At 44.4% G+C, this 16,834-nt stretch overlaps 1 protein-coding gene across 4 annotated transcripts in view; it reads right to left on the bottom strand.

Moving 5' to 3' along the window:
* LOC141726819 (DDB1- and CUL4-associated factor 12-like) overlaps positions 1-16,834 on the bottom strand; it is a 50,503-nt gene that overhangs the window by 14,085 nt on the left and 19,584 nt on the right. For all 4 annotated transcript variants that reach the window (XM_074531886.1, XM_074531888.1, XM_074531885.1 and 1 more), the window contains exons 6-7: positions 16,136-16,201; positions 8,429-8,591 (exon numbers count right to left, since the gene is read on the bottom strand). In XM_074531886.1, the coding sequence (XP_074387987.1) occupies positions 8,429-8,591; positions 16,136-16,201 (229 nt within the window). The remainder of the gene's footprint in view (positions 1-8,428; positions 8,592-16,135; positions 16,202-16,834) is intronic.

Genomic DNA, 16,834 nt, shown 5'->3' with positions numbered 1-16,834 from the left:
AAGTAATTCTAGTTTAAGTTCCCCAATATATTTCTAAAGACTCCAGGTTAATCCTCTACAGAACACTCCCCTGGGGGAAACTAAAATTTGTAGGGAACAGACCAAGAGAGGCTTAACCAGAGAAGCGGGTAGAAGGGACTCTAAAGAGCTTGGAAGCTTCTCCTCAGAAAAAATTCCCCAAGGGGCAAGGCCGGGTGGGCAGGCTGTGCAAGATGACCCATACCGGACTCTTGGGAAGGGTAGTACTGATAGCTCTAATTGCTGGTGGTGCTCTAGGAAGCCCAGCTGAGCTGTGCAATGAATGCTACCAACCCCGCTATGAAGAGGAAGTGAGCTCCTTGTCTAGAGTCCACATCAGTTCTAACCCTGACTGTGTTAACCTCTCCCACTTGGTCCTTTATCAGAAAAATAAGTGAGTGTATTGGATAGCCGAGAATACTGCCACTTTTAGGCAGCCACTCCTAGGAGAGTGCCCTATAGGAGAAACCTGGTTGTGCTTTGAATGTGATGCTGCTGAAACAAGCTCAGCAGATCTAGTAAAAAGCAAAGAAATGGTGAAAATGGTAAGAAAAATTGTTTGTTACAAGTATTTATATGCGTGTACTGGAAAAGAGATAAACCCCTTTTGGAACACATTTCAGGGGAGCTCTAAACCCCTAAGTTTGATCTCATCTGGCAACTGCATTGCTAGGGTGATAAAACCAATTTTCTTATTACCCAAAGAAACTGGATCAAGTTTGGGAGTTCCTATATATAATGATTTGGGAGAAATTAAACAAAACCGGGAAAGTGAAATAGAAATTGAGAAAATCCAAAATTGTAAAAGCCAAGTTCGGATCCCAATATCTGTGTTGAACAAAGTCATCGGGCTCCAGGCAGTATTAAAAATAAAGAATTCAATTATTAGGGACATTTCAAACGAAATAAAAATATTAGCATGTGCAAATAATCAAGATCAAACTCCTACACTTGATCCCAGTGGATGGGAGAACTTGGAAATTTTCAGAAGAAATGTATGGGAAAAGGTAGTTTTTCTCAGTGTGTGTACACTTGGAGGATTGCTCTTTTTACTATGCTTATTTATCTGTTTTAGTAAAACAGTATTGGCTGTACAAACCAACCTGAAAAAAACAAGAAAAGTAACAAGGTTAAGTAACCATGATTACCAAAGTGCACAAGAGATTTATAGTAGATTCAAAACAAAAAATTGTGAGTTGATGCAAGCTTAAGAATTTAAGCTCGATCAAAGAAAAAGAGGGGGGACTGTTATGAACAAAAATTCGGTTAATATTTTTTTTGTGAGAAAGAGTTACAGGGACGCAGCCAGATCTGTCTCTGCCAGGGTTCTTAGTGCTTTGTTATTGTAATACCGGGTCGTTGAGACTTATCTCCTCTTTTGTATTAGTAAAAGGCCTGGCTGGGTGGGGTGAATGGCCCTTCCCCGAGGCAGTGCGCTCTTACAGCATAGGGAAGACACCTGAGAGGGTGGGGGGGGGTTATGCAAAGTGACTCCGAAGTCCAGAATGCTTTGTGGGACCACGACTCGAAATGCAACTAGAAAACCCCATAAACAACGAGCCAAATAAGAATTGAGAGACTAAAGTGATGTCTGGACATGAGGAGCCAAGTGCTGAGCCTGCAGAGATGCGGAGTCCCTTTCGCCCTGACCATGGGAGTCGTCCCCAGCGCCGAGACTGAGGGGGACCGCACTGACAAAGTAAGATCTGACGGGGGCATCATGCCCTAAAAGCTCCCACGAGGACTGGATCCCCGGCTCTGCCCCTAGTGGACGGAGCTGCACATATCCTCCTCCTCTGAGTTGCCCTGGGAGACGCGACGGGGACTGCAGCCCTGCCGAGCCGCCCAATCCTGAGCTGATCACTTTTAATAAAGGCATTAAAAAGGAGAAGAAGTCTCCTGGCCCTGTTTATTTCATCTGTCAATCTGCAGAGTTGTTTATGAGGTAATTCATGAGGCAAAATGCCAAAAACCTCTTGCAAAAGGTACTTTGCAAACACCCCAGGGGCTGCAGGGTGTTCCCTTGCAGGCGGGAGTGCCAGGGTCCGCAGCCCCTTCCTCCGAAGCCGCAAAGACTCTCCAGGAGCCTCCACAGCCCCCCCCCTCCTCCTCCCCCCCCCCCCCCCCCCCTCCCCCCCGCCCTAGTCCCGGGCGAAACTGTCCACCCTGAATCACAAGAGGAAGGCGTTATGCGTTATCGTTATGCGTTATCCCTGTGAATGCAGGCACCCGAGTAGTCCCGATGGATAAGGTGGAGTTCTACCTGTTAATTATTGTAATCACCAGTTGTTTTCGTTAACTACTCCTTTTGTATCAGTACTGTCCTGCCTAAAAGCCAGGTTGATAGCCCTTCTTGGACAGTGAAAGGAGGGGACATGAGGGAGAGACATCAGAGGGCATGCAAAATAACCTCGGAACCAGCATGCCATGGGAAAGCCACCCCACCAAACTTACCAAAAGACCCCAAAAAGCAACGAGCCAACACAGAATTGTTATGAACAAAAATTCAGTTAATATTTTTTTGTGAGAAAAAGTTACAAAAAGGCAGCCAGATCACTGTCCCTGCCAAGGTTCTGCGTGTTTTGTGATGGTAATCACGGGTCGTTGTAGTTAATAGTTGTTTTTGTATTAGTAAAAGCCCTGGCTAGGGCGAGGTAATGGCCCTTCCCTGAGGCTAAGGTGTACTTTTCCCAGCATAGTGAAGACACCTGAGAGGATGGGGGGGAGTTATGCAAAGTGACTCCAAGACCAGCATGCTTTTTGGGACCCCGACTCCAAACGCACAGAGAAAACCCCAAAAGCAACGAGCCAAATAAGAGTTGAGAGACTAAAGTGATGTCTGGACGTGAGGAGCTGAGTGCTGAGCCTGCAGAGATGCGGAGTCCCTCTCGCCCTGACCATAGGAGTCGTCCCCGGCGGTGAGACCGAGCCGACTGGGCCAGGAGGGACAACATCTGACGGGGGGACACCACGCCCTAAAGGCTCCCACGAGGACCGGATCCCCGAGCTCTGCCCCTAGTGGACAGAGCTGTGCATGTCCTCCTCCTCTGAGTCGCCCTGGGAGACACGATGGGGACTGCAGCTCTGCCGAGCTGCCCAATCCTGAGCTGATCACTTTTAATAAAGGCTTTAGAAAGGAGAAAAAGTCTTCTGCCCTGTTTATTTCAGGAGGGACCTCGGGGCCGTTCAAAACTCAAATTGCTCTTGGGACCATCGGATCAGGCAGATATGGCATTTTTCGAATCATTTACAACTGCGCATGTCTCGGAGCAGCAGGATCCAGAACACACGTTTCTCCACCCCCCTCCCCACCTTGGGGGACGTTCCAGGCAGCTAAGCCTGCCTCCGGAGCTTCTCTGGCAACGCCCCTGCCACTTCGTGGTCCACCCACAGCTCCTGCCCCCTCCCATGCCCTGAAAATGACGTCAGAGGCGTCTTTCCAGTTCCCCCATTCAGCAGGGGCGGACTCGGAGCCCGATGACATCATCTTAGTTCCATCCCCATTCGCTTCTGAGCCCCAACCCACGGCACAATGGGCAGGATCGAGTGGGTCCGATGTCATCCCCCCCTCGCCCCCCCTTCCCGCCAGACTGCGCAGCCTCTGAGTGTGCCCGGGGCCTCTCCTTCCTTCGTCCAAGCGGCAACTGCGCTGTGGGGGCTGCCAGAACCTACAGCTATGGCTGTGCCCCTGGACTCGTCACTGCTCACTGCAGATTCGGGACTGCCTGCTGCAGCCCGAACACAGCCCTGGCACGGCTCAGCAGCACCGGCACCGGCGGCGAATGCAGCTGCAACAACCAGTCCCTCTGCAATCCAGGGAGCGGAGCCTGGACCCAGATCGGGATCCTCGCAACCAAACTATGCAGCAACAGTGCCACCAAGTAGAACAACAGTACCACTGCAGCAAGTTCAACCACACTACAGACTAAATATCATAGTCTCAGAACCTCTGCTTGAAACACAGTTAGGCCAAGCCCCTTTAAGTACATTTTCCAATTCCCTTCTCAGGTGAACAGAATATGATGAATATATTCCCAGGTAAATGGGAAGTGTCGGGACAAGAAACAACAGCTGCAGCATACGTTCCAAAGACTGGTCAGGAGAACAGAGCTCAAGCCATGAGTGATTTAGGAGCACAAAACCCACCAGCTCAAGATATCAGCAACGAAAATATAACCATCACAGCCTCACGAGGCATTCCTGTACCATCACAGGCCCCATCTGACTTTTGGACCACAACAGGCAGCACTCCAGTACTTCACATGCCTGCCCCAACAGCTTGGTTTCCAGGGCAACAGTCCAGCTCCATGACTCGCCCTCACCTTTTCCCATTTTCAAAAGACTTCATATGGCAGCTCTTCCTCCAGGTCAGGGAATGTGCTCAGGAATTCCTACCACAACATGGTGCACACTTTCCTCAAACCTCCTTTCCAGGGCAAGATGGCAACACCCTTTCTGCATCCTTTGTAAATACTCGCTACATATCTATATCGGTACCATCTGCAATGCCACCAATGGCAGGTTCAGCCATTGCACCCTCTTTTCCCCTGTGTGCACCACCACAAATGTCCCTCCCCATGCCTCAAACAGGAGGGTGAGGGATGCATGGAATGCATGCAACCTTCAGGCCAGAAGGTACATCCTGGCAGATTACAAATCCACAGAATACGGGCATGGATATGGTTCCATTTAACAGAAATGTCTCAAGAAATACGTCCAGTTCAACAAACTGGGCAGACATCAGGAAGAAAGCACTGAAAGAAAGAGACTTTGATATAGCAGACACAGATAGCATCACATTGCCAGTGAGATACGCGAGACGAAATGCAAATCCTAGATGGGAACCTCTGGATCATGATGTTGTCAAAGATTTGATGGAAGCAGTGAAAAATAATGGTTTGGGATCCCCATACTTCAAACAGCTTTTGACTTGATACTTTTTGATTGTAGGTGCATTGCCTCGACAATTTTTACAGATTCACAACTCCTGCTGTGGGATGCAAGATGGCAGAGGGCTCTCCTTCAACTGAGAAATAATTATGCGGGAGGACCACATGCAGCTCTCACACTGGCTCAATTAGCAAGAGATGAATCCCATGACAAACATGAAGGTCAGTCAGTCGTGTTGCCTCAAGATGCGATTGCGGACATTAGAGAGGCGGCACGAAAGGCAATTTTGCAAATTCAACCAGTTAGAACTCCAGAAGGCATTTACACAGAAATAAAGCAAGGTCTTTCTGAGCCCTTCACTTCATTCATGTATCATCTCATGCAAGCAATGGACAGACAAGTAAGTGATGAAGCGGCGAAGCCACATCTACTTCGAAGCCTCGCTTTCGCAAATGCCAATGCAGAATGCAAACGTATAATTAGTGCCATGCCTGGTCAACTAACCATGACTGAAATGATAGAGGCATGCAGTAAGGTACACCTCAGTACATCGCAGCAATCCAAGCAGGTATTTAGGGAGAACAGGTCGGGAAACTCCTTCAAGCACAGGATGAAAGACTTTCAAGAACCCTCGCAGCTCTCAATGTAACTCCTCAACAAGATAATTCCACAGAAATAATAGCAGCAGAACTCACCAAAAGGCCATGTTTCGAGAGTGGGAAATTTGGACATATAACAAAATATTGCCCAGTCTGTAGGAAATGCGACAGCACTGAATCATTGCCCAAGATGCAGAAAAGGGAGACACTATGCAAATCAGTGGTATTCCAAATATGACATAGATGGACATATTTTACCGTGAAAAGTGTTTCCCAGCAAGTGAAACCACTGTGTAAAGATACAAGTATTAGTAATGATTCAACTACCCAAAATTTCTCTGAAGACAGAACATTTGGGAAACTTCAATCACATCCTATCTGCGGGGTCATCAGCTGATTCCCCAATGATTTGATGTTTAGGGATTGCTGGTAGTGAACTTGTAACTTCTGTTATTTCTGTTTTCTATAGGTAATACTGATAAATAGTGATTGTTGTTAATATTACATGAACTCTTCAAAAAGGGTTGTCTTAACCCCTTTGAACATTTGCTGCTAATATATTGATTTTGTAATATGAATTTACTGATTTTTGTAATAAGAATTATTATTAGGGTATTGTTGTGGTATTTACAGCCGGCTTTCATATGTTTTACCATCTCTTTGTATGATCACCTACAAGACACATGTCTCTTCAGGATCCTGCTTTTTGTTTTCTAACAGCTTATACATTTTCTTTATCCAGACTGCTAGTCTCATGGCTTTCTTCAGTTATTATTACAGAAGTACTCCAGCAGAGAGTCCAGCTGTAACATTAATTTCTTTCTTTGGGTTTTGGTTTCGTACTAGGTAATCAGTCTCTCATTCATCTGCACTTCCTCCACCTTCACACTCTCAGTGTCCAGATCCAGGCTCATAATCCTGCCTGTGACCACTTTCAAATCTTTGAAGAATAGGTTTGCTGTGTTCGAAGAACCTCTGTCCTGAAGGAAACTTGGGAGGGATTCAATTACTTGATGGTTTGATTGGTTTTTAACCCTAAGGTTTTTTTACTCATAACTGCTATTTTTAAGAGCCTTGTTTTAAAATGTTTTAAGTGACACTCACCAATTAGAGTTCGGGCTCTGGCCAAGCTCTCGCTCTACTCGGATGGGATGATTGACAATAAACTCAGATGTTTTCTGCATAAAAAAGTATTCAAGTCGTTTTGGCTTGGAAATTTGACCCTCTATATGACAGCTGAACCTACTTTTAAAGTGAGCTTGGAGAATCATTATCTGGACATGATGTTCCAATTCTCTACTGATCTGAGGTTTGTCAGCTGCTGCAGACTCTGGGATGACAGTTCAGTGTTGCAGTGCTTAGTAATTATATCATTTCACATGTGTTATTGATTATGTGCATTATCTGATTGATTCCTAATTACTGTTAGTGTCTTCTTTACTACATGCATTGTTTTGCTCTGTTTCCTCATGCTCATAACCAAAGAGTGTTAGTAATAGCAACTTATGTCATTATCTTACATGTCTCTATGCAATTTTGCAAAACAGAACTGATCAATACTTTATTTCTCATAGCATGGCCTGTTCTGCATTTCCAGGATTTTGAGAAAATCCTCCAGTCCCTGCAGGGACACGTGTTTGCTTGTGTTTTAACAGGTGCAGAGTCCAGGTGGATTTCAGTGAAGAATGTGAAACTATCAAGTGCAAGGCAACTATGACCACTCCACAAGCAGAGAACAAGTCACACAGATGTGGCTTGCACAGAGATTCCAACCCTTGTGTTTTGCCCACAGAAGATTGTGGACTTTGGGTTTCTTTATGGGCGTGGAAATCAGTGGTATTGTAGAATTTTTGTTAGATGATAGAGGAGTGATGAAGGGTTCCCAAACTAGAGTTCCAAAAGGAGTGTTGCTGGCAAGATGTTCAAGTGACAAACATGAGCTGGTAAATGACCTTTTCTCATATTATAGAAACTTCTGTATCTAAAAGAAGCAGATCCTGACATTTATCTAGACAGCACTGTTCAAAGTCCAGTAACTACATAAATAAAACTTTCCTAATCCTTGCCTACATGCATTTTTTAAAATAAACTTGCCCAATGAAGAGATGAATGCCTAGAGTTAGGTTAAATAAGGACTAGCAACTTATTACTCTGGGATTAATATGGTTTCAAATGGGCATCACAACACAGTGCCTTCTCATGCTTGAAAATAAAGGGTATGGGAAGAAGCATATGTGGCCATGTACCCTACAAACCTCCAGGCTTGACCCAGGTGTAAGGTTCAATTGGACATGCTACATTCACATCAGAAAAGGAAAACAGCACTAAAATCTGCAAACTTTTTTTTTTTTAAGAGTAAGCTTTTGTATATTTAAAGCAAATAAACACACACTGACAATTAAGTGCCTTACTCATGACTTTAAAATGACAAAGCAAGCATTCACTCACAGCACTGACTCCCAATATGATAGGACAGAGCAGACAACATGGGTTTTTGTCTGTCCCCAGAGAAAAATGTGAGAATAGACAGTATAAGGTGGTGCAAAGACTGGATTTGCTTTGAAATTAAGTAAAACAGAATAAGACGCAGTAAAAAATAAGCAGAAGTAAAATGCACAGTGAAGTTCAGTAATAAGTAAAATGCATACTTTTAGAAGTTCAGTAATATTTAGATGGCGTGCAATTTAGTTGATCATAAAAACACTGATGTTGTCCTTCATTAGATTTCAGAGTTGATTTTACATTTGGTTTGTTGGTTGCTCAAGGAATAATGTCATAAAAACAAAACCTATATATGGTATTAATAATTTAGTCTATCACATGAAAAAGCCTTCATATTTATTGGAAGCTTATCTTACTGCAGTCTTAAAGGCTACTTCTGCAAGCAAACCATTTGAAGCACCCTTTGACAAGTTTCTTACCACTGCCTCGTTCTTTGGAACAGACGGATTTTACATTGTGAGAAGGCTGCCTTGGATCCAAAAAGGAGACATGTGCCTGTGATCCTACTGCATACACTGACCACTCCGGACCATAAGCCAAACACACATTCTCCCTGCAGTATGGCAACTTTGTGGAAAGTAACTAGAAACAAAGGAAAGACAAATCAACACATTATGATAAGAGAAAAAAAAAAAGCACTAATAAAACAATTCTGTAATTCTGTACACTATGTTCAAGGGAGTTGAAGTGAAAAAACCCAAAATGCAGCTAAAAATAAGTTCAGCACAACTATAGAAGTTTAAGAGAAAAGCAACCTGACTCAGAGAAAAAACAACCCCTGAAGATTAGATGCCTTATCTGAACAAAACTGAGATGATAAAGGCTGAACCATGTATTATGCAAAGAACAATGGACATTTTGGCATATTGTTTTACATCTTTCTAAGCTGGTATTTCTTCAGCAGGTGTACAGAGACATGATCTCAGCTGAAAAAGTTTACTTCATACAGTAGTATAGATATTTGTGGGTTTGATCTATAATTACACTTAAATAAGTGCAACTTCCTTTATGAAGGCTACTAATTAAGTATCAATTATACTCTCTATGGAACAGCTCACTTCAGCTCACCCAGAACTGGCAGAAAGTTAAGAGCACTTCTCACCCTTAAAAATGAGGTGAGTGGGAAGTTTCTTTCCCCAAGTTCTAATATTTAGGACATTGCATTTTACTTAAAGATTTATGTGTTTGTCATGGTTTAGGAATGGTATTCCCCAATTTAGTGTTCCCACTGAATCACCCCAGACCACACACCGCTTACACACTTCCCCCCCACCTCCCCCTGCAGTGGGCTGAAGAGGAGAATTGGAGGCAAAAAAAGGTAAAGGTCATGGGATGTGATAAGAACAATTTACTAGAAACAGCAATGAAATAAGAAAATGAACAGTAACAACAGCAATACTAAAAGCAGAGTGTACAAGACAGGTGAACGATTCACACGCGGTTGCTCACTACACGGAATCCAGCACAACCTGACCATACACCCCAGAAAAACCAAAAAAATGCCACCCTCCGCTGTCCCCTCTGCCCATGACATGAGGTGGTATTAAATAATCTCAGTGTCTGGACTGTGCCCCTCCCAACTGCTGCAAAAATTAACCCTGTCCTGGACAGAACCAGGACTTCATCCAACCCTTATTCTATACCATCTAAATCACACCCAGATCCTACATCTTATAGATATATACACACACACAAGTGTCACAGACATCTTTTGTGAAAAATCCTTTCTTTAGGATTTTTCCCCTTTCTGAGAAGCTGTGGCCTCAGCAACAAAATGTAAACAATGGTTATCTGCTGCTGTGGAATGCAACAGGTGGATGCGTGATTGGTCTTGGGTGAATGTTTGGATTTACTGACCACTCACAGCAGAGCTGGGTCTCACTCTGTGCTGAGACACAGACCTTTGTTTATTCATTCCTTTTCTATTCTTAGCTTAGCTAGCATTCTGAGAACTTTCTCTCTTTTTCTTTTTAGTATAGTTATAATGTAATATATATCATAACCTAATAAATCAAGCCTTCTGAACATGAGGTCAACATTCTCATCTCTCTCTTCACCCTGAAAAACCCTTGCAAGCCCTGTAACACACAAGCATGAGTACCATTCCCTTAGTCAATGGCTGTCCATTCAAAATGTCTTCCAAGACAGGAGGACTGGTGTGCTGTTGGCTGTTTGCTGCATCAGGAGCTCATGACTGGTGTATTTGGAGCAATCGATCCTCATTGTCCATGGTAGTTATGGCACACAGTGGCAGTGGCATTCAGCAACCAATATTAAACAATTCAACATTGCAGGCTGTTCTCACCCAAAAATCAAATCTCCTTGAGGTACACATTGCATTCCCCCATCTCTTTGCATTACGTGCCAAATGCATCCAGGTCCTTGAGCAAAAACAATCCCACAGATGGATTTGCCTTTCCTTGAGGCAGGACTGATCCAAACTGTCTTCCCCAACACATTTCTCATATGCACCACAGGGACTTTACCCCCTTCTATGGTATATGAAGGTTTTGATAGGGCAGAGCCAGCTTGATTGTTAGAGGCTCTAGTTAACTAACCAGGTGGACTTCACTAAATGTGTATACCAATGTTTGAAAAGCCAACTTCTACCTGAACAGTGATGTCTTGCTACAATTCAGCAGACCAGATAAGTTTCCCTTTATGCTGCCAATTGGTCTTTCTCCATTGGTCCAGCCACCCCCACAGAGTATTTTCTACCATCCACGAGTCAGTGTAGAGGTAGAGTGTTGGCCACTTCTCTCATTCAGTGATACCTAAAGCCAGCTGGATGACTTTCAGCTCTGCAACCTGACTTGATCCAACTTGTTGCTTGGTAGCTTCTGCAACTCGCCATGTACGGCTCCATATGGCTGCTTTCCATGTTTGATGTATCCCTACAATATGGCAGAAAGCATCAGTAAAGACAGCACATTGCTTTTCATTTTCTGATATCTGATTATATGGTGGGGCCTCTTCAGCATGCCACCTTCTTCTCTGAAATTTTTGCCTTCAGGCGAGTTTGTAATGACTTTCAAGATTGCTGGATGATTGCAGTTTTCTATTTGAGTTCATTGTGTGATCAGAGCAATCTACTAGCTCCACATGGCATCAGTGGCATGATGTGCGGAAGGGACTTTTCCTTTGAACATCCAGGCCAGCACTGGCAGTCAGGGTGCCAGGAGGAGCTGTGCTTCAGTGTCAATCACTTCTGAAGCAGCTCAAACCCATTCATAAGCTGCCAGTATCTCTTTTTCAGTTGGGGTGTAACAGACCTTGGATCCTTTGTATCCCCCAGGGATTGTCCTCGAGTCTTTCTGGGTACTTTTTGCCAGAGGCTCCAGGAAGGATGATTCTCCCCAGTTGTGGTATAGAGTACATTTTTCACATCTTGTCCTGTCCTGACTGGCCCAAGGGCTACTGAATGAACACTCTCCTGGTTTAATTTGTTCAAAAGCTTGTTCTTGTTCAGGACCCCACTTGAAATCATTCTTCTTCCAGGTCATGCAATAGAGAAGGTTTACAATCAATCTGACTGTAATCTGGAATATGCATTCTCCAAAAACCCACAGTGCTAGGAAAGCTTGTTTCCTTTTTGCTGGTTGGTGAGGACATAGCTGCTATTTTGCTTATCATATCTATTGGAATCTGATATTGTCCATCTTGCCATTTTACTCCTAAAAGCTTAATTTTCTGGGCAAGTCTCTTGACCTTACTTTGCTTTATGACAAAACGTGCTTTCATGAGAATCCAGATTATCTTCTCCCCTTTCTCAAAAACTTCCTCTGCTGTGTTGCCCCATATGATGATGTCATCAACGTATTGCAAGTGTTCTGGAGTCTGACCCTTTTCCAATGCAGTCTGGATCAGTCCAGGCAAATAGTGGGGCTGTGCTTCCACCCCTGGAGTAGGTGGTTCCACGTGTACTGGATGCCCCTTCAGGTAAAAGCAAATTGCGGCCTGCACTCTGCTGCGAAAGGAATGTAGAAAAAACACATTGGCAATATTGATGGCGGCACTACTTTGCTGCCTTGGATTCCAGTTCATACTGAAGTTCCAGCATGCCTCGCACAGAAGCACTCAGTGATAGTGTGACATCGTTCAGGCCATGATTACCCACTGTCAGTCTCCACTCTCCATTGGACTTATGTACTGGACACATGAGGCTATTAAAGGGTAAGTGGGTCTTGCTGACCACTCCCTGGTGCTCCAGTTCACAAATCATCTTGTGGATGAGGGTCACAGAATCCTGGTTGGTGCAGTATTGTCGACAGTGCACTGTTGTGATAGTGATCAATACCCTGTTCTTTGACCCTCAGCAGTCCCATAGCAGAAGGATCCTCTGAGAGACCAAGCAAGGTATTCAGCTGCCTAATTTCCTCTGTCTTCACAGCAGCTATCCCAAAAACCCAGCAAGGTCCTTTTGGGTCCTTGAAATACCCTCTCCTGAGGTAATCTATGTCAAGGATACATGGGACCGCTGGGCCAGTCACAATGGGGTGTTTTTGCCATTCATTCCCACCCAGGCTCAGTTCAGTTTCCAGTATAGTCAGGTGTTGGGATCTCCCTGTCACCCCAGAAATAGAGATAGATTCTGACCCTACATATCTCAATGCCATCAGGGTACATTGCGTACCAGTGTAAATTAAAGCATTGTACTCCTGTGGGTCTGATGGGTCAGGCCATTATATCCAAATAGTCCAGTAGATCTGATTATCCCTTTCCTCCAATGGGCTGGAGGCAGGGCCCCTCTAGTTCTGGTCATGGTACTCATTGCTCACTTCTTATAAATATGATCAACCACAGGTCCCTTCAAGAGGTTTGGAAGTAACATCAGCATCTTCCCTTCTGTCTGAGGGAGGACCTGCTCACTGGAAACTGAAGCAGAATTTTCCTTGAAGAATTACCCATGGTGGTTGTTCTTCCTCTCAACTCACGTACCCATAGCTCCTAGGGCTGTGGAAGTCCATCCGAAAATCCTTAATTTTTTGCCTCACAATTGTCATGAGAAAACGACCACCGAAGGGTTAAAAACTGTTGAGCCAGTTGGGAAAGAAAGTCTCATGCTTATTTAGTGTGTTCACAGGTGGTGTTTGCAGAACATGCTATGCTGTACTCGAAGGGGGCATGCTGCCCTATTCTGAACAATGGAACTGGACTTTCTTCCAAACTTCAGGCCTGGCTGGACTGAGCTCTGGGGTGGCTCCCCCCCCCTCCAAGAGAAGACCCCTCTTGCCTGTCTTCAACCACCGTGACGGACCAACAGAGATGCGAATCCCCTCATCAAAGAACCAAGAACCCCTCTGGCACCCTACTGGCACCCCCATGGCACCCCCCTGGCAACCTCCTTCCAGAGACTGGGACTGTACCCCCTCCCAACTCAGGGAAGGGGGAAAACCTGCCCAGAGTAAACGTACCTGTGAGCATTCACCATGAAAACAATGGAACAGCCTCTCCCCCTCCTCCTGTTCCTATTCTTCTCCCCTCCATGCAAACCTAATTTCGGCTACCCTTCCCCCAACCAAGAACAGTATATCTTGGGGTTCGGGTTCGACTGCCTCTCTGAGATCTCCCCAAAGCGTGCACCAGCGAGTTTCGGCACCGGGACCCCGAAGACATCACGTTTTGGTAGCTATACCCCTTCCCTAACTTTCTTTCCTCCCTTTTTCCCTTATCCTACCCTTCTCTTCCCCGGATCCCCTAACCAAAAGCATATTTAGCTGTGGTTATCATCAATAAAATTGCATCTTGTTGATTTGTTACTGCAAAACCCCTGTGCCTATGTTGGTTATTTTTGCACCCAAAAATCATTCGTCACCCGTTAATTTCGGGCGGACCTTCACAGGGCAGAGGTGGGTTTTCCATCCCACTTCTTCATGTCCTCTCTGTGGTCATGCAGGTAAAACCACAGGTCACCTACCTTGTGGTGTATTCCCTCTCTCTTGAGAAGGGGCATGCTTGCTCTTAATAGCAGAGACTCTGGCCTGTATTGGCAGGGCACAGGACATTTTCTCTTTAAATTGCTGGAAGTCCTTGGACAGCTGAGATGCAGGCCCAAAGGGAGGAAGAGAGACTTTCCTCATATTGCCAGAGTTGGGCAACCAAATTATCCACTGTTTGTTCTTGTTCTCTCCATGACATCACTGCCAATGAGTTGGCATATGACAATGGCATGCTCCCATATGAACTTGTGTCACATGGGTTGTGTGCCCTAAACTTCATCTGGATCTACAGGGGACTGCTTGTTATTTGAATCTCTATAGAGTACCTCCAGCACAGCTAATTCTCTCAGGTACTGAATACCTTGCTCCATGGTGTTCCACTTGTCTTGGTGCACTGACAGATCCTCCTTGAAAAGATATCTTTCCCTCACACTTGACAGGAGTCACCTCCAGAGGCTGAGGATTTCTGTCCTTTTTCCAATGCTGTTGTCAATGCCTGCATCCCTGGAAAGGGATCCCAGTTGCTTGGCTTCACTATCCTCTAATTTCCAACTGTGGGTTGTGCTACCCCAGCATCAGAGCAGCCGGGTCACCAGGGGCTCACCCTACTGGTGGCTGAAATATTTTCATATATCGTGCAGCTCACCTGAGGATAGGGATTGGGTGATTACCTCTGTCCCTGCTTCTTCCTCCTGTTCTGAGGGCCCTACTTCCTCTTCATCCTTCACTATGCAAACTGATTTGGTCTTGCATTTCTTTTTCTGTATAGGTATGACTGCTACTGGCATGTGTTGTTCCTCTGGTTCAGTTGCAGTTTGAGTGGCCACAGTGGCAGTTGCTCTGCTTTTCTCCTCCTCCTCCCCCTGAGGGTGCTGTCTAGTGATGAGTGGTATCTGGTAAACAGTAGCCAGGGCCCAGCACATTTCATTACTTTGTGCCTCTCTGGAATCACCACAGCATTTTCCTTTCAGATATTCTGCCACTTTATCAGGGTCCTGTTAAGGGGTGAACTTCCAAACCATTGGAGAACAGAAGTCCTCCGAAACCGTCCCATTTTCTCCCACATTCCATGCCACTCATGACTGTCCACCCTCCGGGTAGATCTCTGAATGACCATACAAGAAGTCTCTTTCATAATTCTAAACATGTACTGAGTAGACAGCAACAAGAACATGCACCTTCCTTAACATCCAAAGGAAATTCAAAATTCTCACAAGCTGTTGTAACAAACCTGAAGGAGGAAAAAGGGTGTGAAAAGCTGGGGCAAATCATCCTCCCCTGTTCTCCCTACAGACAGTACAATTATTAATGAAATCCCAGAGGTAGCACCCAAGGCAAATGCAGGAGAGCAGCACTTAAGACACATCCTAAATGACCCTCATTGCCCTTGATGTTATCATGTCATAAACTGATAGCCCACAGTACAGCAATAAAGCAATTCTGATCCCTCTCCCTGCTCTGAAAAAGAGCACCATGAGGAGTACATGAGGGAACATATGCAGGGTTAGGTATCATAATGTGAACAGACCAAGCAAAAGTTGTGACCAGTGGCTCTGTACCTAATACAAATGCTTAGATTGAATTTGTTTCCAACCTGCTCTGGTCAGATGTGTTGTTATCTCAGTGCTTCATGCCTCACATTGGGTGCCAAATTGACTATCATAGTTTAGAAATGGTATTTCCCAATTTAGTGTTCCCATTGAATCACCCCAGACCACGCACTACTCATTCACTTCCCCCTGTGGTGGGATGGGGAGGAGAATTTGAGGCAAAAAAAAGGTAAAGATCGCAGGTTGAGATAAGAACAATTTACTAAAAACAGCAACAAAAAAAAAAAACAAATAAGAACAATACTGATAGCAGTGTGTACAACACAAGCAAATGATTCACAAGTGATTGCTCACTCTGTAGAACCTGGCACCACCCAACCATACACCACAGCAAAACTGGAAAAATGCCACCCCCTTCCATTCCCTCTACACTTGGTGTGAGGTGGTAGTTAATAACCCCAGGGTCCAGGCTGTGCCCCTCCTGGCTGCTGCAAAAATTAACCCTGTCTTGACCAGAACCAGGACAGTGTTTTACAAACACTGCTGCTCTTTCATCAAGCATTTATAGGAAATTAAGAATAGTGAATAGCCTTCAATGCAAAGCAATGTTTTAAGTTTTACACCAACAGAAAAGCACCTTTGATAGTGCGTGCTCTGCTTTCCAAAGATGAAAATACCCATCCAAGGACACAGCTCCCAGTTCCTATTATGAAAAAAAGAAAAAAAAAAGAAGAAAAAAAGTAAGAGTTAGTTTTTGTATTATAGATATCCTTACAAACTCACACTCCAGGTTGCTTCTCTAGTATATTTTATTTATATGACTTTTTTTTCAAATACATATGGACAGTTTTAGTGATAGTAAAAGATTTTAAAATCACAGAAAATTCGGGGAGCTAGAAAGAAAGGCTTAGTAGGCTCTGGGAAAATATTAAAGGTAGGGCCTGGGAAATGTTAGGCCTTGTATTTGCTAGATCATATGAAACTGCACCTGTCTAGTCAGTATATGATAAATGATATAATTGTTAGATGCGATTAGATATAATTATTGTTTAAAGAATCATGAGAAACTATGTTAGAGGTTTGAGGGGGATCACGAGAAATCCATGCTTAGATGAAATCAATGTATACAAGAGAATCATGTAAGTTTAATAATTAATATGTACATTATATAACGATAGAATATAAAACATGTTCGGCCTGAAACCATGTCAGAGTCAGATTTGGGTCTGTGTACCCCTGACACCCAGAGCTCTAAATAAAAGCACCTGCACATAATCATTCCGTGATTATGTGTTCCTGAACACTAACATTAGAACTACTCAACTGTCTTGCTTAT

This window comes from Zonotrichia albicollis, chromosome W (genome assembly GCF_047830755.1).
Source record: "Zonotrichia albicollis isolate bZonAlb1 chromosome W, bZonAlb1.hap1, whole genome shotgun sequence".
NCBI classification, from domain to species: domain Eukaryota; kingdom Metazoa; phylum Chordata; class Aves; order Passeriformes; family Passerellidae; genus Zonotrichia; species Zonotrichia albicollis.
The sequence above is the reverse complement of the archived record's forward strand: the minus strand, read 5'-3'. Positions and strand labels throughout refer to the sequence as shown.